The sequence below is a fragment of the Ixodes scapularis genome, unplaced genomic scaffold (genome assembly GCF_016920785.2).
Source record: "Ixodes scapularis isolate PalLabHiFi unplaced genomic scaffold, ASM1692078v2 PGA_scaffold2__306_contigs__length_199485367, whole genome shotgun sequence".
In the NCBI taxonomy this organism is placed as follows: Eukaryota; Metazoa; Arthropoda; class Arachnida; order Ixodida; family Ixodidae; genus Ixodes; species Ixodes scapularis.
The window spans coordinates 44,929,014-44,955,027 of NW_024609857.1; the positions used below are offsets into that span (position 1 = coordinate 44,929,014).

The following is a 26,014-nucleotide window of genomic DNA, read 5'->3' on the forward strand; positions in this document are numbered from 1 at the left end:
TAGGGAGTTGTCGCAGTTCTGCGTCTTCACCCTGCGCTGCAGATAGTCGGTTGAAGTCGATGGCGGCTGGAGGTTCAACCGTGCAGGAACCTATGCGTGAGAGCGCGTCCGCTACGATGTTCTCAGCGCCGTGGATGTGCCGGATGTCATTCCTGAGCTCGGAGACGCTGGACATTTGCCGGAGCTCTCTCGGTGAATGGTTCCCCCCACCTGGTTTCAAAGACTGGAACCCGTGGACGAGAGGCTTGTGGTCCGTCAATATAAAAAATTGTCGTCCTTCCACCATGTGCTGGAAGTGTCGTAGGGCCAGATACACACCCAGAAGTTCACGACCGAATGTACTATAGCGCTGTTCTGTCGGTGTCAACTTCCGGGAGAAGAAGGAAAGTGGCTGCCAATGTCCGTTCACTTCCTGCTGCAGCACCGCACCAACAGCGATATACGATGCGTCGGTGACAACTGAGAGTGGAGTACCCTCTTTTGGGTGTGAAAGCATTGTGGTAGTGGCAAGGAGTTGACGGGCGCTATCAAATGCCGATGTGGTGCACTCGTCTCATGTGAGCTCGGTGGATGAGCTACTCCTGCCCGAGAGCATGCTGTGCAGCGGCGCGAGCTTGGCGGCGCAGCCCGGGAGAAACCGGCGGTAAAGGTTTACCAAACCAAGAAACTCACGGAGTTGCTTCTTCGTCGACAGCTTCGGGAACTCTTGAATGGCTTGTACCTTGATGGAGAGTGGACGGATTCCGGAAGAGTTTATCGTGTGCCCCAAAAAGTCGAGTTCCGTCTTGCCTAGGGCGCACTTGCTCACATTGACGACAAGCCCGTACTCGACGAGGCGAGTGAACAACAGTCCGAGGTGTGCGACGTGCTCTTCGGCAGATGTGCTTGCCACGAGTATATCGTCAGTGTAAACATAACAAAAAGGCAGGCCCCGCAACACCTGGTCCATGAATCGCTGGAACGTTTGCGCAGCGTTCTTCAAACCAAAGGGCATCCGGAGGAACTCGAACAATCCAAAGGGCGTGGTAACGGCTGTCTTAGGTATGTCCGAGGGCTCGACGGGGATCTGGTGGTACGCGCGTACCAAGTCGATCTTCGAGAACATGGTACTGCCATCGAGCGCTCCGGTGAAATCATGGATGTGCGGGATGGGGTAACGGTCATCTGATGTAATTCGATTGAGGGCTCTGTAATCTCCACATGGGCGCCAGTCCCCGGGGGTGGACTTGGGGACCATGTGGAGAGGCGAGGACCAGGAGCTCTCCGACTGGCGGACAATGCCCAGCTCGAGCATGTGCTCGAATTCTTGTCGGGCGATTCGTAGCTTGTCCGGTGGCAGTCGGCATGGGTGCACGTGAACAGGCGCCCCTGTAGTCTGAATGTGGTGTGTAACATTGTGTTTGACGGGGCGCTCGTCCAAGCTTACACGCGTCAACTCCGGGAACGCAGTGAGGAGACTGGAGTACGGCGTCTCATCCGCTGTAACCGCGAACGTGAGGCTGATGGAAGCTAGGGACGAGGCAATGCCTTGCACTGTCAGACTAGTTGTTTCGTCGCGGAGGCGTCTGCTCTTGACGTCGACCAGGAGTGCAAAATGCTTCAGAAAGTCAGGCCCAATAATCGCGTGGGGAACAGCCGCACATACGAAGACCCAGCGAAATGTGCGCCGCAATCCTAAGTCCAGTGTCAGTGAGCGCTCACCATGCGTTGCAATGGCCGTGTTGTTGACGGCCCGGAGCTGTGACGTGCTGGGGAGCCGGCGCTCTTCCGCGGTTGCTGGGATCACGCTGATTTCTGCTCCGGTGTCTATCAGGAAACGAAAACCAGTGATGCGGTCAGACACAAAAAACAAACTTCGGCGGCTGTCTTCGTTGGCGGGAGCACTGGCCACCGTGAAAGCTCTGCCCTGCCGTTTTCCGCTCGTGAGCAGGGCGGCTCACACTTGCGAGCAGCGGGACCGAACCGCTGGTGGTACCAACATTCCCCCGAGTTGGTGCGAGACGATGAGCGAGGCTTGCGCCGTGGTAGTTCCCGTGACGTGCTGCGTCTGCCGGGAACCTGGAGCTTCGCCATCATGTAGGCGGGACGACGGACTTCCGCTCGCAGCTCGCCCAGCTCGTCCGGAGTGCTTCTGCCCTGGACCGCTGAGATGGTTGTTGGTGCTGCCGAGACCTCTATGATTTTATCAGCCAGATCGGCGATCTTGGCGAGGCCAATGTCCCCTGCGGACGCGAGGACCATTCGCACATTGCTTGGCAACCACTGCAGAAACAACTCGCGGAGCAGCGACTGGTCAATCTTCGTCGCCTTTTCTCCTAGTAGCTGCTCTAGTCGGCGAAGCAGCTGGGTGGGGGTGCGGTCGCCCAGTTCCTCGGCTGTTAATAGCTGCCGGAGCCGCTTTTCCTCGGAAGCGCTTGTCCGACGAATAAGCTGAGCCTTGAGGGTGTTATATGCGTCCTCCGCTGGCGGTGAAATTAGGAGGTCCCGCACCTCTGTGGCGATGGCAGGCGATAGGCTTGACACGACATGGTGGAATTTCAACATGTCCGCTGTGATGCGCCGAGTCGCAAACTGGGACTCAACCTGCACAAACCACAGCACCGGGCCCGCCGGCCAGAAAGGAGGCAGCTTCAAGGTGACTGTAGAGATGCCAGAGGAAGTTGTCGCGTCGTTGTCCGTCATGACAAGGCTGGTTCCGTTGGTTGCGTTGCAGTTCGAAAACCGGGTCACCACTATGGCCTTCCCGACCGCTCTCGTGAGCGCGTCGGGTATGGACCAACAGAGTCGGGAAACCTAACTAAAATACTTTACTCTGCAAGGAACCAGAGCTTGGGCATGCGCAGTCATGCGGAACTCGCAGTGCGGTCTCTTCACCGTCAGGCCGGTCGTTCTTCTATATCTCGCGCAGGGCTGCCTCGAGCTCGGGTCCCTCGTCGTCCTTCTCTTCCTTTTTGAAGAATGCAGACACTTCAGAGCATAGTGTCTTGGAAGGCTCTGGTGGTCCTACAGGGTCGCACCGCCACAGTTGTAACGTTTACGGATTAGTCTTTATTATAGCCTACTCCAAACGAAAGCTTTCTGGATTCCAATAAATAACATCGTCAGTTGTGCGGAATGAAAACACAATGACGTTTTGTTTTATTTTTCAGAGGGAAGCAACCGCCTTACCTATTCATCCAAAACAGTTCTTGACGATGACGATATTACGCAGAATGCCTTCATGGTTCTCGTAGCCGGGTGAGTGAATATTCACTGGACGTAAGCATGCAACCTCCTTCACCGTGCAATGTAAAAGGCGCCACAAGGAAGGATTTACAGTGTGTTTTTGTTTTTGTAATTGCGAAAATAAACCAGGCCTTATCGAACGCTCAGTTTCTGCCCAGACGTAGCGCAAGAGATGCGAACCAGGTGCAAATGTTTCGAAACGAACCACTTTCTTATTCAAAAGCTATAAGTGCCTTTCAAAAACTTTTATTGCTAAAATGGTGGCCGCCAAATCCCACGACCACGTAAGACTGAATGGCGTAAATTACAACATACGGGCATCATTTTTCCTTTCAAAGATTCAGGGAATAGCGTACCACTTACGAATAACATTACGGTTAGTTCCTCAGGGTTGACATCGGGCCCGGGCCGCTAGCTCTACATTTTGCGCGGAAACTGAGCGCTTGGCAATGTGTATACTTGTGTTTGCAGTGAACCAAAAAAAAAAAAAAAAAAAGAAAAACACTCTACATTATTTGGAGGGACACGTTTTACAAAGAGCGACGCAGTCAGCAAAGTAAGGACAAACAAGCGATCGCCTGCTATTTTTTGTGTGCTCCACTTCTTAATCGTGTATTATTGTATTTGTTGAAAAGAGAGGTTGATCTTGTTTCGAGAGGGTCAGTACTCCACACTAAAAACGCCCGAGATCAAGGAGGTGCAGGTAGACATATAGAAATAAACATTAAACCCTATATCTTGACAAACACTTGAGCAGCATAGCACCAAAAGTGGGACTACGTTCTGTCGCTACTCAACGTGCAACAAAAGCCAAATATTCTTGATTACGTTTTTGTTACTTTTAATGTTTGGTCTTTTAGTCTTTTACTTTTTTTTTCTTTTTGCATCAAAGGTTTGAGACAACAAGCAACTCCATGACTCTCATCACTCACATGCTGGTGAACTACCCTGAGGTTCAGGAGAAAGTTCGGCGGGAAGTCCTCTCAGTCCTGGAAGAGGACGTAAGCACTTGTTTTTTCTACGTTCGAAATAAATACCAAACGTTTGATACAGCACAGCGAATGGCAAAACACAAATTTAAGCTCACGGGGTCCTTTGAGTCTGTCAGTTTGAGGGCACCTCGGTTGCAATATCTTGTTTCTCGCAAATGAGAATCTATAAGCAGAAATTTCCCTCAGAGTCATCCACGTAACATTTTGTCGCGACGTGCACTTAACGTACACTTGACTTCGTCAGATTCTCTGTCAGTCGCACCTTGTTGACATTTAATGTTAAGAAAGAAAGTTGACAAATGTTTCTTGCAGAGAATGAAGGGTAATCAAATTGCTTTCGAAATACAAACAAGTACAGCTATAAATAAGCGCGCAACGAAATTGATAAGAGTGTCTTTAAAGCTAGGCTAGTGCTAAGGCAAAAAATTGCAGTTTTTACTGAGGCGTTTGACAGGTACAAGTACCTTTCTTCAAACGTTATTTTTATAGTGGTTGAATAATAAAAGAAAAAAATCTTAAGAGAACTTGCGTTAGCGGAAAACATACTTATTTTATATTTTTTAAGATAACTGAATTATTTTTTAACTGTTTATAGCGCTTGATTTTTTTTAAATCTGGTGTAGTTTGGATATAGCTTTTTATATTTTGGATCACATGCACATGCAGAAAAAAAAACATGTTTTTGCGGACACCTGGGGGGTTCAACCACATTTAACGGACCCCAGTAAAGTAAGCTTATTCACTCCTTTTAAACCAGTAAGTGTAAGGAACAACAAAAAATGTGTGAAAGACGTATTTAAATGTGAAGTCAATAAAAATCGCAAGAACGCTATTTTAAAATGGCCAACAAAAGTTTTGTAACTTTGGTATAAATAAAAACAAATATATACACTCTAGCCTAACCTCGATAGGTCTATTTTACCTATCCTAAAATATATGCATGCCAAATTTGGTTCTGGTATTACAATAGCAAAAAGAAACATTGCTGTGTGCAATGTGCGAAGGTGCCCCAAAATTACATAAAGACAAGAACACGTTTAAACTTTACCATGGATCTGAAGCGACACTCTTTGACGGCGTGTCAAAAAAAGTTGTGCTAATGTTTTTCGTTAGAAATTGAAGCTGCAGAAGACTGCAATGGAGATAAGATGACCAGGACTGTTATGTTATGGCGGGCGAAGTCACAATTCGAAGAATCGCACAAACAAAAACGGCTCAAAATATGCATTTACCGTGTGCTCTTCAAATGCGCATTTATCTAGTTTTGCGATCATAATCGGTTCTTTTTCATTTATATGCATAATGTATGAAGATCAAAAAGTAATGAAACATCATAAAAGCCGATATTACTTTTTTTTCCCTCAATATTGCTGTTTATTGACCCGGATATGGCGCTTGAATCGGAGCATGGTGACATGTTTTAACGAGCCCCGCTCTGATTCATATTGCCGATAAACAATGTGAAGTACGAATGTGATACTCCACACTATTTTCCTTATGGCAGCTGCCTTGGGACACCAAGGATAAACATTTTGACTGCTTTCACTGGCGCATAAATATTTATCTCTTAACTTTTGCTTAAAGCAATGGAAAAGCAGCACGTGAGGACGTCGTGCATTAGTTGGTCTACCACTGATTGCATTGATCTGAGTTTAGTAGATGGTGCCAATGTGAATCTGAAATTTCTAGGATTGGTAGAGCTGAATACTGAGCGTTAAATATCCATCAAGTTTCTTCAAACTCCGGTACACATAAAATTAACATTCTTTACGGACGAAATCAACATCACCCATTGGTCAATTTAATACTCGTTTACAAAAATAAAGTTTCCGCTTTTTTATTTGTTTGTTTGTTTTTCATTTTATATAGCGAATAACCGCGTATGCGAATGTGACTCTTTTTTTTAAATTGATGCCATTTTGTTACAAACAAAAAGCGCCGAAAAAATACAGGGACACAGACGAAGAAAAACAGGATTAGGCGCTCCTGTTACGTCGAAAGCAAAGCATTCGTCAGTATACCAAAGTTTAATTGAAACATATTATATAACCTTTCTTACATCCGAGGCGTGTATTTAAGGTTCTTTTTTTTTCCTTCAGGAAGAAATTACCTATGGTACTATTCAGAAGTTGCCGTACCTACACTGCGTTGTGTGCGAAACAATGCGGATCTACCCTCCTGTATTTGGGTAAGTATAAATAACTGTCGCCACCAAGACAAATTTGCTGGCGCGTGCTGAACTTTCTTCAGAAACTAAAGCACGTGCATATGCGCCCCACTTCAAACTTATCACATTTTACACTATTGGCAAACATATTCGATGTAACGTGAGGATAGCTATTTGTACATAGCGTGTCAGACGGCACGTGAAATGACAAAATATTTAGCTCACTATACACGACAAGTCAAGTTTGCGTGATCTTCTGCTGATCACAAACAACACCCTACTCAGATCCCTCCTTTCTCAAGCAGTGCACAACGCTCTACGTTACACACGCAGCACACAGTAGTCACATACCTACGGGGTCCGAACACTTCATTTGTTATCACGAGAACCCTCTATGGTAGGGCTTGAAAGGAGCTTTACGGAAGCCTTCGATTTGCAACCGACGGTCTCGTCGGTTATCAATAAGTCGACTCTAGGTCTAGAGACCCAGTCGTACGGCCAGTGCACCATACAGAAGACGCGATGTTCCATGCAGACACGATGAGAGGATTCTCCGCGGGTACGCATCAACCATATTCGAAGTATGTCTGCTTTTTAATGCTTAGAACAATGTCTGCAGGCAGGTTTTGAATGACCAATGTGACCAGTGTTTAGACAGGGTGACTTCGGCCTAAGGTTTACAAGAGGTTCTTTTCTAAGTTCTTCCCTCCAGCTTTCTTCACCTCGTGCACTCTTTTCATAAATGTAGGAACACGTGATTCGCTATGACCACACTCCCGCATTATGGGAGAGAGATGGTTGTCTATGGTGAGTTAAACCTCGTCACGTCAAGCACCGAGGCTGCGCAGCCTGTGGCACTTACTTGGTGCTGCCGTGCACCGCGCCCTGACCGATAAGTTATCTTGGGAGTGTTAGTTAGATAGGACCGTGCGTTGCCGCGTAAAACTTCGCACGATAAAACATAAATGTCTGGAGTACCAACTGCGCGGTACTTCCTGAGGGGCGTGCACAAAGAGATTGCGTTGTATGAACCTAGCTTGAGTGTGACGTAACTTTATGAAATGTTTGCCACACCGCACGTTCAAGATTCCAACGTAGGCAACCCCAGACATATTGCCTTGCAGGTTCGTGACTCGGGAAGCTGCCGTGGACAAACAGTACGGCGAACTGAAGATTCCCGCCGGCACAGCAGTTATGAGCGCCGTCGACTACATCCACCACGACCCAGATAACTGGGAAGACCCTTATACGTTCGACCCGGACAGGTAACCGTTAACACGTCTCTTACGGATTCGAGTAACACTAGAAGGGTGCCCAATGGTTGAGGGAACAGAAGACAGATGCCTTTTTCTAGCACCCTACCTAAATACAGTGTAAGCCACCGGTATTTATGCGAACGAAGGACTGTTTAGGAATGACAAGCTCATTCAATGCCGGCTGCAGGAATCTGGCACTATAATATAAAGCAAAGGAATATATATAGATTTCCTTCATGGGTGTAGTATAGCGTCTGGCAATCTTTTTAATTTTTTTACTGCTGAACTTTTCGTTGGTTTCGTGTACACACGGGCAATCGCTGTAAACAGAAAAGAAGCACGGCTTAACCCGAGCATGCCGAAATAGAGTCGGACCACTGTGTCTTTTGCGGGTTGCGCTTGGGCCGGTACTCTGCCGCCCCCCCCCTTGGCCGATACCACAGTGGGTCAAAATTAGACATTCATAGAACTAAAACGAAGAAACGTCCAATAAAAATGCCAGAATGAAGAGAGGAAGACGTCAGAAAAATGTGAACAAACAGCAGTGTAGAGCACAGTGGAAGAAGAAATATGTCTAAACAAGGTCAGCCAAGGCCGCAAAATCTTCCTCAAGCTTTGCGCCTTTCCCAGCAGGGTCACTGTCTGTTTAGGGGCCTTCGCGCAGGCCCAGTCCCGCGCTGACATGGCTTGAAAACGTGCGCACGTATAAGGACGATTCATCGAGCTCACGCATCAAAATTTAATGCGCTTGCCAGAAATGCAAAGCGAACCTCTGACGCACTTGCTCCCTGGCGAGGTGGCACCGTTCAGGCACCTTTTTTGTTTTACCGTGGTGTGGCATTTAGGTGAATGCAAACACAGAAAAGAAAGATAAAATTAAAAATATACGAGAAAATTAAATTTTAGAAGTAAAGGAAAAACAAAGACCCACATTGGAATCGTTCTTTTTTTAATCAATAAATCTAACTTGATCCAAATAAAACTTTATAAGCTCTTATCCACTACGGTAAATATCATAATTAGGATTTTCAATAACGCAATGCGCAATACAATTCCTTCCGATAATTACAAGAACGAACCCCAAAACAAATGTTGCGAAGCGGACGACATGTTTGACGTAATAGCGTCCACCGTTTTCTCTCGGCAGGTTCCTTCCCGAGAACAAGCACAAGTTCAATCCCTTGGCCTGGCAGCCCTTCGGTGCGGGACCTCGCAACTGCATCGGCATGCGCTTCGCACAAATGGAGATTCGCTTCACCTTCGCCCACATCCTCAGAAAGTACCGCCTTGTGGCCACGGAAAATACCGAAAAGGTGCGTTCAGTCCATGCGCAATCATCTTTACGCACAACCATTAAGGATGATTCACGCAAATGAGATATTCCTCTCTTAGTTCCCCAGGAGGTAACAACGTCACGCCTTTGCTCGGAGCCGCGCTGACGTAGACATCCCGGGGAGATGGGGGAGCTCTTGTTCGAGCTGCACAAGCAGTTCCCGCCTTGGCGAGGAATCTCTTCGTGATTGACAGTATTTTGTTCCCGTAGCGCATAGCAAATTTGTTTGTTCTGCGGTATCCCGCGGAGCAAACAGATTTTTCTCTTCGGAATACGGGTGGTGGTATCGGGATGTTCTGATTGTGTATACGCTGTAGCGCTGTTGCGCACGTCGTCTGAGGCATCCGAAAACGTCTTCGGTATCAATCAATGACGTCCTTAGGCCGCTCCTCATGCAGCTCGTTTTCAATTTTAAGTTCTTTGTGTTGCATCCACGCAAAGAAAGATATATTTTTTTTTAACAGAAAGCAGTTGGTTGTTTTCTACATCTAACATCGCTGCTGCCATATTCGGGTATCGTCGGGTTTATGCACGCCTCCATTTTTCTACTCTGGTCACCGCGCACCGAGCCCCGTTGTCGAGAGTGCGACCGTTAAATGCGTCTGATAACTCTAACAGCCCTCTCGCCTCACCGCCCTTCGTGTAATGCTAAGACCGGGGAGCGAGTCCAGCTGGTTTCGCCGATCACTGATGTCACGGACATCCCTCCCCGAAAGCCTCCCCCATGGGAATATTCCTTTCTTAACACCACCTATACCGCGTTCCGCCATTGAAGGCCCATTCACACACTTACGTTTGCTTACGACAGAGTTATTGTTATATCTTGCGATGCGAGAATACACTGCCACATTGGCGCCATCTGTGAAGTGGCCCTGGAACTGAATTTTACAGGAGCGAAGGTATTGCGATATCTGCAAAATCAAATGTACGCACTAACTATGAGAAAGAGGTCGTTTAGAACCAGATTCGTGCCTATCTTCAATAGTCTACTCAGGATAATTTATATCAAATACTTTTTTAGTATTTTGGCATCTTGCAAATACATTTCGTCTAAAGTATTTGCTACTCTATCTTAATTACATTTCTCACACTATTGTACTCAGTATCTTAAAAACATTTTGAACTTTGAAAACTATTTGTCGCTGGAACAATCTAGGAAACTAGGGATCGTCAGACTTCGAGGCTTAGCTGAATCGATTTCAAATTTGGAACAAAAAAAAAAAAAACGAATCAAAATTTTGGCTACGTGCCTGGTTGGATCTTTAGGGAATGCGTTAGCATGACCCATGGGAAACGTCGGACACATCCCCTCTTGGGAAACGCTAACACTGACCCAGTAAAGAAGCCAAAGAAAAGTCAACAAAATTTAGAGCAAGCAAAAGATAAAGCCAAAGCAGAAAAGTGAAAGTGTCAGCGTCAAATGGAAGGTAGCCTTGCAGGTCGCGCGGGCGTTCCAAAAATGAACTATGGCGAGCATTTGTTTTCTGCTGCTGCGTGGGTGTGGGAGCGAGTTTCCAACATATTCATTTGACATTATGAAACTGCTTTTAATCAGTTGGGAACAAAGTCTATAGTCCAAAGAATGAAACCCTGTCTTCCGCTGATGTCACTTTTTTATTGTTGTCAGTGGAGACTTTCACCTTAAAAAAACACGGTGAGGACCAAATTTGTAAATTTAGTAATATCACGGAAAAAGGATTTCCCGAATATTCGATTATTATTTCAGCGATGTTTGTTGGTGTGTTTAGCAAATTTTCGGGCCAATCAGGGACTATGAGGAAAACGTCGAAGTGCCCAAGGAAAAGAAATGTTTGGACTTATCATTTTGTTTAGATATTGTCTCTATTGTGCCGGCGGCCCAGAAACATTAGCCTAGACTAGTTTTGCTTGGCTGCCATCAAAGAAGTCAAGAAAACACAAATTTTAAAACGAATTAACAGATTTCAAAATTGCGTCTGGTGGCAGTCTATGAAGCCACGTTTGAATGCCGCCACGTCATGAGCTCCTAAGATGCAGCGCCAGTTCGCGGCAGTATGGCTCGCTCGTTGAGTTAATTAGCCCTGAATGTGACTTGGGGGGGACGATAACGCGTTTACAACGTTGTATCGTTTAAAGCTTTTATAGCGGAGCTGTTAAGGGCTAGGTTCCCCAGGATCGTGTCCACCGGCAAAGAAATTGTAAAACCAAACTCTGAGCAGCTACCGCCATCTATGAGCGACGGCGGCAACCAGACAACTGGTTGCCGCCGTCGCTCATACATTGCGCTAACCTTTCTTCGGAAGCACTGTTCGGAGGAAGAGGAGCGGTTCGAAACGAGCGGTGATGTGCGCAGCAGCGCGAATGGATCCGCATCGTCGCAAGGCCGCTATCGCCTAAAGTTCGACTGCGTCGAGCGCTTCGGATTCCCTTGCGAAGGAAGAGCAGATCGCTTGCCTGGAAAGCCACCGCCGAGAACAGAAGCTAAAGCTCCGGTGCTCTTCCATCTTCACCAGAGTGGAAAGGCTGAAATTGTTTCATAGTGCATCCGCAACGTGCAGTCCACACCATCGAAATCGCCGTTCTTTGCAGACGTTAGATAGGAGCTTAATTTGAGGATGAGGGACCTCTGCCAGGCCAAACATACCAATCCGCCCCTGGATACGCTGTGGGTAGAGCGCGCAGATATGGCGCCCAGTGAGTACCTTATATGCATAGCTTGCCGGTGTCGCCATTGCTGGGTACTGACGGTTATTTCTACTCACTGGTTCCTTAGAGCTACTACTTCTGCGGTGCGAAACTAATACGGCGAACCGAACGCTCGTGACACGTAAAAGACCTGCATGACCGCGAATGACGGTACGGGCCATTTATGTAGGCATGGGGCGTACAGTCCTCGGATGTTACTAGTGGGCGAGATTTTCATTCGTTGGCACCACCGAGTGGCAAGGTTCGCAACTACAGTGCCCTTGACCGTGCATTAGTTATTGACGTCACGAGCGCGATACGGATTGCGCTTCTCGCTGGTCGACTTTGAAGCGAGAGGTAGAATCTTCGCGCTCACCCGATTTCGTGTTTCCGGGCACCCGCTTTAAGGGGTTGCCGAACGAAACATTTCAGTATCCACAATATGTGGCGCACGATCGTTCCCCGAGACAGCAGCCGCCGGTGTGCGCGAACACTCGCAACGAAATTAACGTTATAGGATCCCCTTTTCTCGCTTAAGGTAACAATGGAATGTGTGAGCTCTGTAGAAAAAGAGAATAAATGCAGGTTTTTCATCTCCACAGTGGGATCTGGTGTAAACGGTAGGTGAATAATTGGTTTAAAAAGCACGTAGCTTTCACTTGTTGGAATGAAATGCCTGTCTTTATTTTCCTTTCTCCCAGATATTATACATTTCACTGTCATCTTAAGCGTGAAGGGAGGAATATGACGTCAATTTCGTTGCGTGTAGAGATCGTGCGCCACTTTTTATGGACACTAAAATATTTGGTTCAGTATCCCATTAAGTAAAACGGGATAAAGTAATAAAACGTAATAAGTAACCGCAGTATCGTCAGTTTTTGTTTTTTTTCATTCAGTATAACTATTTCTTTTCTTCAAGTGACATTGGATACGCAAAATTGATCGTCCCGTCAGTGAAACAGTAAAGTTTTAATCACAAATAACGTCCCATTCTTCACTGTGGAAGGAGCAAATAAAATATTAATTTTTTTTCTTTTCCAGGATCCACCAAAAATCGACATGAATCCTCTCGTGCTCCGGATCAAGAATGGAGTGAATGTGAAGGCAGTGCCGCTTTAAAGCGACGTTCCGCTTGACAACAAAATTTCATAATTCATTCCAACATTGGAATAATACATGTCACCAACTCGTATATATAAAGCTCACAAGCGTTTTAGAATAAAGATTGTTGCTTCTGCTTATTTTTTTAATATAGTCAATAAAAACGTCGCATGTTTTCTACAAAATATGTTTCTGTTGTTTCAGTCAGAAATATTTCGTTTGCTGATTAATGCGCAGTACAATGTGCAATATAGTACACTATTTTGTTTTACTTTTGCTTCTTTTAGCACACTTTTAGTAACTCATGTTATATAGTTCGGTTGGTGCTGAATATTGTCAAATTACATTGGAGAGACATGCTTCCACGCGTTATGTTCCACCAAGTAATTTTTTGTGAACAAGTATGCTCTCTGAGGTTTCGCTGTAGATTTTCCACCAAGTGCAGGGTTGCATAGCAGTTTGTATTTTTTTACTTGTCCGTTGTCACCGATACCTTTGTCAGTTATGTGCTACCAACATAGCGAAGTGCGCGTTCTGACAAAATTCACTAAAAGATTTGTGGAAACAAATAGCCCTATGCACGCGCTGTTGTTATACATAAACGCAATAAAAACACTTTATTAACCACATTATTAAATATATTTCGGTGTTTGAGGTGAAGGAAGAAAGGAGGGTTGTGACAAGAATGCATCATAACCTCGCCGACAAGCCCAAGGTTTTGTGGTTAGATAAAACAATCACTCTACCGATTCACGAAACCACCTTGTAGACATATTTTGTTTCTTGTGTGTGTGCGTGTTTTGTGAGTTCACCTGCATTTTTTCTGAACGGGAGTCCTGAAAACAAAAAGTAAAACACAAACTTGTCGATTTAAAAAAAAGGCTTCCGAAGAAAAAATAACACAAAGAAAGTAACCACTTTCTTGACACGTAAGAATCTGTCTTTTATATTTGAAATAACCAAAATCATCGCCAAGTGATGCTGTCACTATTTTAATTAATGTACTTGTAATTTTTAGTTTAGCTCTGCATTGGCTTATTAAAACACTCAGTTGGAAAACTCGACCTTGAAACCCTGACCACCCCCTTCCACCGAGACCAAACTAAATACGATAACATCGCCGCCTTTTAGCGACAAGTCAAAACATGAGAGTTGATTTATACAGCTACTACGAAATGGCACTGCTACATGGCGCCACCGGCCCTTGCGCGACTCGACCTGAACGAATACGTGCAGCCGTGCAGCTTCCCGCAGTGGCCGCTGCGGGAGAAATGGCGGCGTCGTGATCGCTTTTAGTTCGGTTCTCAAGTACCGAATCGGAGCCACTTTTACAAGGAAATTTTCGTGTCGTTGGCGTTGTAAGCAAAAAACTCTAGGCGAACAATTGAAGGCCAAACAGCATATCTCCTTTGAAATGAGGCATACAGCATACAGCTCAGTATCCGTTTCAGTAAAGAAAACAACAAAGAAAACCCCAAAACAAGCATCAAAACCACATGATGGATGATAAGGCGCGTGTGAACAATAGGAACACCCTCCCTCGCGTTCCAGTCAAGATTAGATTTGCAGCTGCTTCGAAAGGGGTTGGCATCATTCGAAGCCCTCATGTGAAGTACAAACCGCATAATGTATGATAACGACTCCTGCGAAAAATGCGAAGCACGTTCCTCCTCCCCGCGTGTGTTTTCGTGTCGGCGTTTTCACGAAAGAAATACTTGCGAAAATTCAAGCGAAAAGTGCAACCACCACGCATACAACCTACAGCACAGCATACAACATACAGCGCAGCAATAAAGGTTAAGCAAAAAACAAGCATCCTAACCATATAATGAATAATAAGGAGTACCTGAAAACAATGGAAAGCGCGTAGCGCTCACCGCATACATTCCCGGTGAAGGTTACTGTCGCCCAAGCTGCCGCGGCGAAGGGCAGCTTGCGGCGTGGGGACTGACGTCATTAGCCTTTTATATATAAAAGAAGAGCCCGCCTATACCCCGTTTCACCTTACATCCGGACGGAGCGGATACTGCGAGCTATCTTAGCCAATCCGTTCTGTAGACGTGGCCCGTGATACGCTTTCCGCGCGTTGCTGTGCCCCCTCTCTAAGATCACGTGACACTTACACGGCCTTCGATTGGCTCCGATGGCTCGTAACATCCGCTGCGCTTAAACGTAAGATCAAGCGGAGTATAGCAACTGATTTTATTGTTGCTGCAGCACCGCGATGAATAGGCCATGCATAGTTAGGACTCCCGGGGAGCAGCGTGAATACTAGGAGTGGCAAAGGGAAAAGAAACGGTAATACCACAGGCGGCGGCGCGCTGCGACTGGCGGCGGCATTTCGTATAATGCAGTCGGCAATCGTTGCAGGTGATACCACAGCTTCGCTCACCAACCACCTGCACAGTGTAAATTAAAGCCCCCACGTTGTTTTTTTTTTTTTTTTTTTTGCTGTTGTTTATATTAAATTTGATTCGGCTTGATTCTATTTTCGCTTTTTTTTTTATCTTCTTTAACAAGTGATCAAAATCGCAGCCACGTTCTCGGAACGGCAAAACGCAATTTCCGCAGCTCGGCTTTGCTGCAAAGACTATACTGCTTATTTTTGTGTTAAAACGCAGCGGATAATTTTATTTTGATTTCGAACACTCGTACTTGGCTACATATTGCATTTTCTGAATTTTGTAATGATGGCAACTTACATTCTTTTGTCCGATCGTTAGCGGTGCAGCGGTATTTCCAATATCCGATGTGTAAAGCCCGGGCACTATAGGCCGTGGAAAACGGAACTAACTCTTTATGTGGCCAGACCGGGGTGCTTTTCGTGGTTTGCGGTTTTCGAACCAGAGCCTTGCAGTACCTTGAAGCAAAAAAATAGAGTTTCTGCCGGCTCTGCTTGCCGCTTCACCTATTGTGGCGGCCCACGCGATCGTACTGGTTGATCCAGTCTTCAACGTTCTCATAGAACTCGCCGAGCAAGAGAGCAGGTGTCCGCTGAGCGACGGACAGGACGACGACGGGCGGGTTGTTCATCGTCGGGATCTTCTACTTCAGGTTCTCGGGCAAGAGACCAAATTCGGGTGACTGATCTCTGGTACTACGGGTTGTTCGGGCTTCGGCGTCTTCGGCGAAGGGTAGCCTTCCAGGAATGAGCACCTCACTTGGTTGGGGTGTCTTAGGAGAGGTACACTTTACGGGCATAGAATGCAATAACTTCTCTTCCACCAAGATATCACGAATGACAAATTATAATGCAACGAATAACTGAAGAAACTAAAGGATTAATGGGGCGAACTTGTGCCCAAAACAAAATAGAGAAAGGCCAGCGTCGCAGGCGTCGATGTGGGCAAAACAGCAGGATCGAACGCTGGAGCGAGACTGACCTCGGCTTGCCACGCGTGGAGCACCTTTTGTCGACGCGTCGGTTTCTGGAAAATTCGGTCTAGAACGTTCGGCGCGTAGAACATTCGTAAATTAATCAGATGGAAAGGTTTTCGAACTTACGAGGTCGCCATGCTGAAAGAATAAATAAAAGATCATTCCGCGCTCTGGAATCGAACCGGGATCCTCCGCGCGACTGCCAAGCACGGTAACCATTCGGCCACGCAAACTTTTTTTTTTTTTTTATTACCAGGTTTGCATAAAACTACAGAATAGATGCGAAGAACTGTATGTTGGGAACGGTAATAGACAAGCGTTACACAACACACATCTAAAAAGTTGAGTGAAATCTAGCCTGTCTTGCTAGAGTAAGTGAAGTTAAAAGGGTTTTAAAGTTGCCAGCTCATCCAGAACAGGCAGCCACTCAAGGTCACTATTAATCTTTTTGTAGCATTCCCGGAGGCGTTTAAAGCTGTCAATGAAATACTCGCGGACAGTGCGGGCGTTTACGTCTGCATGACGTACCGCCATTCGACTTTTCCATATACTGTGGAGCCCCAGGAGAAGGATTGTGTCATATGGTACCGGTTCACTGTCTGCCGTTAGAAAACGAATCCCATACGGTGTTAACGGTAGTTCTTTTTTGATTGTGCGCTGGAGCACGTCCCAGTATAGCAAAGCATCCCAACAATCTAAAAAGACATGCTCGATACTTTCTGGCTGCTTGCATAATTGGCAGTTTACTGTCCAGTACAAATTTATTCCTTTAGCTTCTAAAAAAGTTTTTATGGGTAGTGTTTCACTGTGTAATTTAAAAAAGAAAGTTTTAACCCCAGGGGGAACCAACGCTTTTTTAACACGTTTTAGCCCGTCCTGTCCGGGGGCTCCAGCGTATATGGACCTATACCGTGGCAAGGGCATTAACACATCCACCAAATCTCGCGTCAACCTTTTGCGCGATACAACAGACAAATAATCCCGAGAAAACCGTACAAAAAGGAAACGACATGATGATACAACTTCTCTCAAAAAACGCGATAAAGTTCCGTAACGAACACGGCATGACAAAACCACATAACTGGGCAACACATCAAAGAGCTTTGTTTGTATTACCAGGCGCAGACATGGGTCAGATTGATCACGCACAAACATAAATTGTGTAACGAGTTGACGGATGAAGAAGTGACACAGACCAACACCATTATCTCGGGGTCGAAGGAAAAGATTGGCTCTACTAGTCCGTTCCCACTGAGACGCCCAAATGAATACTGCAAACACCCGGTGAATTCGCTGAATATTGACTCTGGAACAATGTAGGACTTGAAGAACGTACCATAGTTTCGACATAAAGAACAAGTTACAAACTGTCGCACGTACGAAGATCGACAATTCTTTCGTTACCCACTTTTCCGCGGTTGCCTTCAGTTGATTAGTTTCCTCCCGCCAATAGTCGTTATTTTCACGATAATGTTTTAACGGGACACCCAGATACTTTTGGGGTTCCCGAGCCCATTGGATATTTTCAAAAAAGTTTGGCGCAGAAGCCCACTCTCCGTGCCATAGCCCGTAACACTTCGACCAGTTGACCGCACACGCTGTGACGTCACAAAACCGCTTAGTCGCTTCCACAGCCCTTGTGACGCTTCTAGAGTGAACAAAAAACAGCTATATCGTCTGCATATGTTAAAATTTTTACTTTGCACTCGTGTAAAGTGAAACCCCTAATGTCCTTACATTGAATGATGTAGCGCAGAAAGGTTAAAAAAAATCGCGAAAAGTAAGGGGATAAAGGACACCCCTGCCGTACTGAAGAAAGAACGTCTATCCGCTTAGTGACTTCTCTGTTAATTATTAACTTTGTTGAACAGTTTAAATAAGCCATTTTTACTCCTTCGAGAATGAAAGACCCGATTCGTACGTGCTCTAAAATTTGAAAAAGTACGTCATGACATACACGGTCAAAGGCTTTTTCCAAATCGATTTGGAGCAGTGCGATTGTCCGATACTCAACATCACAACATTCCAGAACACTCCTAGCTGTGTGCATATTCGTACAAATACTCCGGCCTTTAATTTCACAGGTTTGATGAGGCCCTACAATTTTCCAAATTACACTCTGCAGCCTCCTCGCTAACACCTTCATGAGAACTTTATAATCAACATTAACAAGGGTGATCGGTCTATAGTTGCTAGTGAAGCGTAGCTTGGAGGCGTCGTTACCTTTCGGTATCAAGACTGTATGCGTACACAAAAAGGAGCGCGGTAACCTATGGTTCCGATAAGACTCATTAAAAACCCGATGCAACAACGGCGCGATTTCTGGTTTAAATTTCTTGTAGAAGGCAGCGCTCAATCCATCCGGGCCCGGCGATTTGCCTGCGCTTAGTTCATCTATCGCTTTCTCGATCTCTGTTACGGTGACTGGTTCTTCCAAAACTTGCTCGTCATCATGGTCTAACCGTGGAAGACTTGGCAGGAATTCCGTATCAAGACCCGTCTTTTTTGGTATTTTTTTGTCGAACAATGTTTCGTAGTATTCAACGAATGCACGCTGGATAAGGGCCGGATCGCTAGTCATTGTGCCTTCGTACTCTATTTCCGCTATCTGGTTTCCGCTAGCATACTTCTTTTCAAGGGCAAGTGCCCGTTTGGTGGGCGCTTCCCCCAAAAGCAACCTCTCCGCTCGGGCACGAACAATCGCCCCCTTATACCGCTTATAAGTTGCGCTTTTATGCTGCTTATATCATCTTTGAAGATTCCGGGTGTCCTTCCTTCCTCCACGTGCAGCCTCTGTAAATCCGCGCGAAGACCGTTTTCTACTTTTCGCTCTTCACATTTAATTTGACACGCCCTCTCTATCGCATCAAGCTTCACTTGTTGTTTAAACAATTCCCACTCCCTGCAGACTTCATTATCAGTTACACTGCTTGTTTGCTCCAGCCTACTTTGAACCTTTTCGGTAAATTGCTTATCGTCCAAGAGCTTAGCGTTTAGCTTCATTAACTCCCAGGAGAAGCTAGAGCGGTTCTTGCAATGACCCACTGTGAAAGTCACTAGGCTGTGGTCACTGAAAGACACGTAACTGACTGCATAGCTACCACATTCGGGAACAATGTCGACCGAAACATACGCTCTGTCCAGCCTCGCATGACTGCTACCTTGGTGGTGCGTGTAGATCACACGATTACCGGTTGACGTACTATCGCGGACAATATGAGCTGAAACAGCGCTCCGGCCGGCGGACGGTACTACCTGCGCCGCCTGTCGCCTTACTCCGCACACATGGCGCACCCTGAGTCCGAGATATTTTCTCACTTGCGCTCGCTGCACCACTGCGCTCTTCCGGCTGTCTGCAAGCGAGACGGTGGGTGCGACAGCGGGCATCTGTCGTAGGGCGGAGGGGGGAACAAAAGATTACACTGGTCGTTCCCCTTTTGGTATTGATTTACTTTACTGTATCGCGTAAAATCCCGTAGAAAAAACGCTGACTGGTGAAGGAAAAATATTGAAGTGTCTTAAATTTTAACTGCGATTACCGTTCTTAAAAGTCATATCAAAATACGTTGCAGGTTGTTTTTGTTTGAATTGAGGTGCATGCACAAAGGGGATATCGTAAAATATAGGCCAAAATATGTATGCCGGATTTAGTCCGGCTCCAATGTATTTTTTTTTCTCTTTCACTGATCGTATATGTTCAAAAAACGGTAAGCATACATGTTACTGGGAAGGTTTTGTAACTTTGATTAGTATGAAAAGGTTTAAAAATATTATTTCTTCATTACTGGGCCCACGTGTTTGTTTCAAGCAAAACAAGTTGCTGACAAGACACCAGTTTTTTGTTTACGAATTCCTAGCCTTAATAAGGTGGACAAACAGTCATATATTTGTCAAGAGAAGGAGATTGAAACTTAATCAGAAGAATATTTGCAGAGGACATTGTCAGACACAAAAGATTATTAGTCGGCATGGAAGTTCAACTGCACTATACAAGAAGATCGGGATGAAGGAGGCACCCCTCAAAAAGTGTGCGTGGTTAACGGCGTCAAACAGTGTGTCGCAACAGTAGCATCAAGCTTTTTCCAATCGGCAGAAGTCCAGTTCAGGGGGTCCCGAGACGCAGTAAAACCTGCAAAATAATACCGCGTCATTCTCCCTTGACCAGCGACCACGGCTTTATCCTCTCTGGTAAGAAATCATAGAGCGCGGCCACGAAGTCTGGCTCAGCCCTGAAGCTGCTCCCATTCACCTCCCATTGCTTTCCACAATTTGTAGGCAGTGGCGCGGTGGAGGGGACGACGTGACAAAGCTACCTTGACGCGCCTCCAAATGTTTTCGATGATATTCAGATCGGATCCTTTTAGGGGCCAAGGCAGCTTCGTCAGGCAGCGCTCCTCGAGGAGATACGAGCGTGACAGCGCATTTTCCACTTCGGCGCTTTCTTGAATTGCACTGAAATGCATGTCAGCTGGAAACGTGAACATTGTGCTACACGGCACACGCATCGTGATGGTGGTTCCTTCGACCAATATTTTCGCTAGCAGACGGCCGGAAGAGCGCAGCGGCGCAGTGAGAGCAAGTGATAATTTATCTCGGCCTCAGGGTGCGCAGTGTTTTGGGAGCGATGCGACAGGCGGCGCAGGTAGTACCGTGCACAGGCCGGAGCGCTGTTTCAGCTCATATTGTCCGCGACAGTACATTGGGCTACGTCTTCAAGTTCGAAATCTTTAACCAAATTATTTAGCTGCTCCCCGGATTTATCTCTGTTGTGCGATCGGTTTGATCGGTCTTCAGGTGAACAAATGCAATAAAAATCTCCTAATAGTACCGTAATTCTATCACTCTGGAGGTAAATAGAAATGTTTACAAAGAAAGTGCATCGCTCGCTTTCCACATTGGGGGCGTAAATGCATATAACCCTCCACTTTAAATTGGAGAAAGAAAAGTCACAAATAACAAAACGACCCGACGCGCATGCATTAACATTTTCCTCCGTGATTCCTGATGCTTTCTTTAAAAACAGGCAACAGCCGCCTGACCTACCGACAGAGTGGCTCACACATACATTGTACCTCGACATAAACGGTCGCACCATGAGGTCGGTCTGACTCGTACTCTCAACTTTAGTTTCTTGGACAGCAAGTACGTCCAGGTCGTACTCCGTGAGTAGGCGACTAAGTTGACACTGGCGGCGACGTGCCGCTAAGCCCCTAACGTTCAGAGTTCCAATACGGAGCCCGGACGTGAGCCCTACCATTTTTTTTTTTTTTTTTGGTTTTAGTGCCGACAGACCAACCTCCTGGTGCTTACCTGTCGCTTGGCTCCTGCAGAGCTCTTCTCATGGCGCAGAGGGTCTCTGCGACAGTTCCCAATCGCGGGTCAGCGACGAGGACCGCAGCTTGGTGGTGTAACGACTTTTCTTCCCGATTTGTTTCCACTCGCCTTGTGGGCGGTGTAGCTCCTTTGCCTCGTTGTCCTTGGTCTCATCATCCAGTCGCCGCTTCACATTCGCAAGGTCCAGTTCCATTAGTGGCTCGTTCACGTCACCCTCGTCCACAGCGTCGGTGCCTCCCGCCGTCGTCGCCTGCGTATCCTTTCCAGGTTCCTCAGCGTCGGGCTTCGAGGCCTTGGCCGTCGCCTCTGCTGCGTTGGTACCGTTCGTTGCATCACCTGTCGTAGCTTGCTCCTTTGTCTCCGGTAGGCTCGAAGGCCGCGTCGCCGCCTCCTCCGTTTCTGTTTCGTCGATGATGATTTCGTCCTCATCATTGGTGGCTCGATTAACTACGGCGCTAGCATACGAGCGCACGCACTCCTGGGACACGTGGCCGAAGCCTCGGCACTCGCCGCACCGGGGCACACGGCAGTCACGTCTTATGTGTCCCGCCCTGCTGCACCGCAAACAAACCGGCGCTCGTCCGGGGACGACAGCAAGGATCGTGCCCCCGTTAAGCTTCAGCTGGTGAGGCAACTTGTCCGGCGTCATTCCCTCCTTCAGCATGACTTTGGCAATCCTTGTGGTGGACTCGATATCCTCGAAGCCATCCACACGCCAGTTTTCCTTGCTCACCTCGTTGACAGTCCCGTACTCTTCCAAGGCTCTCCGGAGAACGTCGTTGGGGACGTCGAAAGGTACCCAATGCAGCTTGACCCGCACTTCCTGCCTGTTGGGGTCCACGGGGATGCACAATTTACCTTTGACGGTAAGCCAGCCCAGTTTGAGAAGCCGCTCTTTCGCCGCCGCACTCTTCAGGCTGCACAGCCACACGTGTCCCATCTGGCATACGCCGAGCCCTGCAACTTCTTTGAGCATGTAGACCTTTTCCAACGGTTCCTTGAAGTCTCCAATTCGGAGTGGCCTGGCATTTACGTCGCAGTGAAGATAAACCTGGTTCTTCGTTTTATCGCCCGCCGGCAACGTCGGCAACAGAATCCAGTAATCAGCGGGGATACAAAACGCCCTCACCACGGCCGGCAACGCCGGCAACGACCGTTATCGTCGCTCGATCGGAGCTCGCCATCCGTGCGTCCGCACTGCTCGGCAGCCGAAACACGAATCTTCGGCCACGCACACGCTCGCTCGGCGACGCGCGTGGCAATATCAGCCTTTACTATGGGCTACGGGCCGTTCCTCGAAAGACAATTCGTAACAGGGCGATTCGTAGCAGGGCAATTTGTCGCGTAGGGCGGTTCGTCATAGGGCTATTCGTCGCTAGGGCATCTAGTCGAAAACTTGGTTTTTTTTTTTTAGTATATTATTTTTTTAGGAAAGTTTAGAGGGTATTGGAAAGGGGGAGGGGGAGGGGATGGAACGTGTATCTATAAATATAAAGTTCAGAAGCTTTCCAAGAAAAGTTCGAACACCGCCTTGTTGTCCGCGTTCTTTTGAAGTTTTGGAAAGGTCGGAGGCTGTTCTAAACATGCATGCTCTCGAAAAGGCAAACAGCTTACAGTAAACGTGGACTAAAGGAAGTGCAAACAGGACAAGCGCTGACTCTCAACTGAAATTTAATCACATGAAAACAAAACAAAGAAAACAGCAACTCCGCCCATGTCACATGATACATTCACCACGTGTCCAAAAAAAACATCTCTTTACTAGTCAAGCCCAGTGACGTTTGGCTTACGCAGTTCGCGCCTGCTTTTATAATTGCATGCGCCTCTAAAATTTCTCGATTCACTCTGTCCCTTCCATAGCCAATGATACCTGTCTTACTGAAGATAGGATAATACCCACATCTATCACAATGCAGTGGCAGATGCCCCCCTACAGCTCCCGCCACTGATCGCAACGACAGGTCATGCTCGCGCAGTCTGTGATTAACACGTCGGCCCGTCTGACCGACGTAGGCTTTCCCACATGCTAGTGGAATCGTGTAAACAACTCTCACCTTGCAAACAACATATTGATTCTCATGCTTCACCGAGCAAGCGGGGCCTTTGTCCTTCTTATCGGCAATTCTCGCACAAAGTTGCACCAGCTTACACGGAGCGGAAAACACCAATGGCACATCGTACCTCAAAACAACTTTTTTCAAGTTGTGTGAAATTTTATGGAGATACGGTATTACAAGCGGGTCTCATATTTGGCCTTTCCCTCCGGGGACGGGGTTCCCCCTTGAGTTTCTTTAACAAACCCTCCGCAACGCTCAATAAAACCGAAGTTGGGAAACCTGTTACTGCCAGTCTCTCAACCTGCCGGGGAAAACTATCGTTAACCACGTGATGACATGACTTCTTGAGTGAAGCTTGTAGGCAAGACAAGGCAATGCTTCTCTTCACCAGCTTAGAGTGCGATGAATCATACGGAAGAAGTCCCTTCCTTGAGCGTGGGAGATAATACCAGCAAACGTGTTTAGCAATGAATTCTAATCTCAAATCCAAAAACTGTAGGTAAGCCCCATCCTGAAGTTCGTAAGTGAAAGTGAGCCCCTCCGAATAATGGGCGAAAACTTCTAAAACAGACCTTAGAGATGTTATTTTTTGGATACGTGGTGAATGTATCACGTGACATGGGCGGAGTTGCTGTTTTCTTCATTTAGTTTTCATGTGAATAAATTTCAGTTGAGAGTCAGCGCTTGTCCTGTTTGCACTTCCTTTAGTCCCCGTTTACTGTGCGCTGTTTGCCTTTTCGTCAGTATGAGCCAACTAACCCACATCGCCACCCTTATTCAGTTCATTTCTTCTACGGTGGGTTCTTTTACGTGTTTAACAGCAACTACGACCATGCCATCACCTGCACTAACCTCATCGCCGTGTCGACCTGCCGTGCAAGATACCTCTCGATTTGCATAAAGACGGGCCAGGCTCCTCCTGAAGTCGAGGCCTTGTTCGGGTGTCTTCGTCCATCTGATGGGCATTCCAAACGCATATGCAAGATTCTGCGGTCAGAAAGCTGGAGGCAGGTGCGTTTTCTTCACGACTACCTAAGGATGCTGTGTTTCCGAGGCGGTTCTACTCCCCTGGCATACCGTCACCACCGAGAGCATCTGAGGCTTGTGACCCAGGCTACAGAGTTCTTGTGGCAAAGTGTTCAAACTGGGATACCCAAGAAGTCTCGTTCGCCTAAGAACAGACCTAGTGGACTGGTCGTTTTGGGAGACGCCCAAGTTCCTGAGCATGTGGCCCGAATTCTGGAAAGAAAGCCAAAGTATAGTGTTGAGCCTAGCATGAAGGCGCATGAATTGTTGGCTGATGTACGATGAGTGTCGGAAAAGGCAGCGTCTGAGGATAAGGACCACTGTGTTTCGGAGGGGGTTGACTGCCTTCTAAAATGTGCTACGAAACAGCCTTCTGCATCTGGGGTGGGTTCTCTACAAAGTGTTGTTACCTATTTTCAAACAACGATCTCAGTTTACTACAGGCTGATAAGGAGTGAGGATTTGTCGTGCTACCCCGGAACCTACTGAACACTAAGGCTGACGATGCGATTAAAAAGAACTTCGAGATTACCAATCTTAAGCCTAAAGGGTCAAATGGGCGGCAGCCAAGTTGTGCAAGGAATTACAACTGTCCAAGCTGTAAAAAGAAATTGGAAAGATCCCGAAAGGTAATCTTGTTGTATTCTTTTCTGTTAAGACACATAAAGTGAATGCACCCCCGCGGACTACCGTTACCGAGAAGGGGGCTTGGCAGAGACAGGTCAATCGATTCCTGCAAGAGCACTTAAGTCGGTTAGAGACCTGTGATCCTTTTTCGGTGCGCAATTCGCCGAGTGTCATAGATTACCTTAGTAGTGGTGCAGTCACAGATGTGGGGTTTCTTTTCCATAGATGCGAAGAATCTTTTTATTCCATCCCTCATTGCGCTCTGTTTGTCTCGGTACGTGAATGTATTCAAAGAAATGGCGAGATTGGCTTCCAGGACGCTAGCGGGTTGTGTACTGATGGGTTTTTGGAGCTGCTGAATTTTATCTGGAGTCGACTTTTATCTTATTGAACGGTAAGCGTTACGTTCAGAAAAGGGGGATTTGTATCGGTTCGTCTGTGGCGCCTGTGCTTTGTGATATTTTTTTTAGCCAAGTGCGATAGGGCCTTTTCGGAAAGACTGGATGACGAGCGCGTTTGTAAAGTGTTTTGTTACGTGGATGACTTTTTGGTTTTGTTTATTACGTTGGAAGGCATATGTGAGGGCAGATGTCGTGAGGTCTGTTTTAGAAGTTTACGCACATCATTACGCACATCACTCACGAACTTCAGGATGGGGCTTACCTACAGTTTTTGGATTTGAGACTAGAATTCATTGCTAAACACGTTTGCTGGTCTTTTTCCGTATGATTCATTGCATTCTAAGCTGGTCAAGAGAAGCATTGCCTCGTCTTGCCTACAAGCTTCACTCGAGAAGTCATGTCATCATGTGGTTAACGATAGTTTTTCCTGGCAGGTTGAGAGACCGACAGTGG

At 46.7% G+C, this 26,014-nt stretch overlaps 1 protein-coding gene across 1 annotated transcript in view; it reads left to right on the forward strand.

The window, feature by feature from the left end:
- The window catches only part of LOC8040170 (thromboxane-A synthase), a 147,478-nt gene extending 134,618 nt beyond the window's left edge, over positions 1-12,860 (forward strand). Inside the window, exons 10-15 of the mRNA XM_029995354.4 lie at positions 3,150-3,237; positions 4,118-4,226; positions 6,317-6,405; positions 7,509-7,649; positions 8,788-8,953; positions 12,679-12,860. Of these exons, the coding sequence (XP_029851214.2) occupies positions 3,150-3,237; positions 4,118-4,226; positions 6,317-6,405; positions 7,509-7,649; positions 8,788-8,953; positions 12,679-12,756 (671 nt within the window). The 3' untranslated portion in view covers positions 12,757-12,860. The remainder of the gene's footprint in view (positions 1-3,149; positions 3,238-4,117; positions 4,227-6,316; positions 6,406-7,508; positions 7,650-8,787; positions 8,954-12,678) is intronic.
- Positions 12,861-26,014: the final 13,154 nt, after the last annotated feature.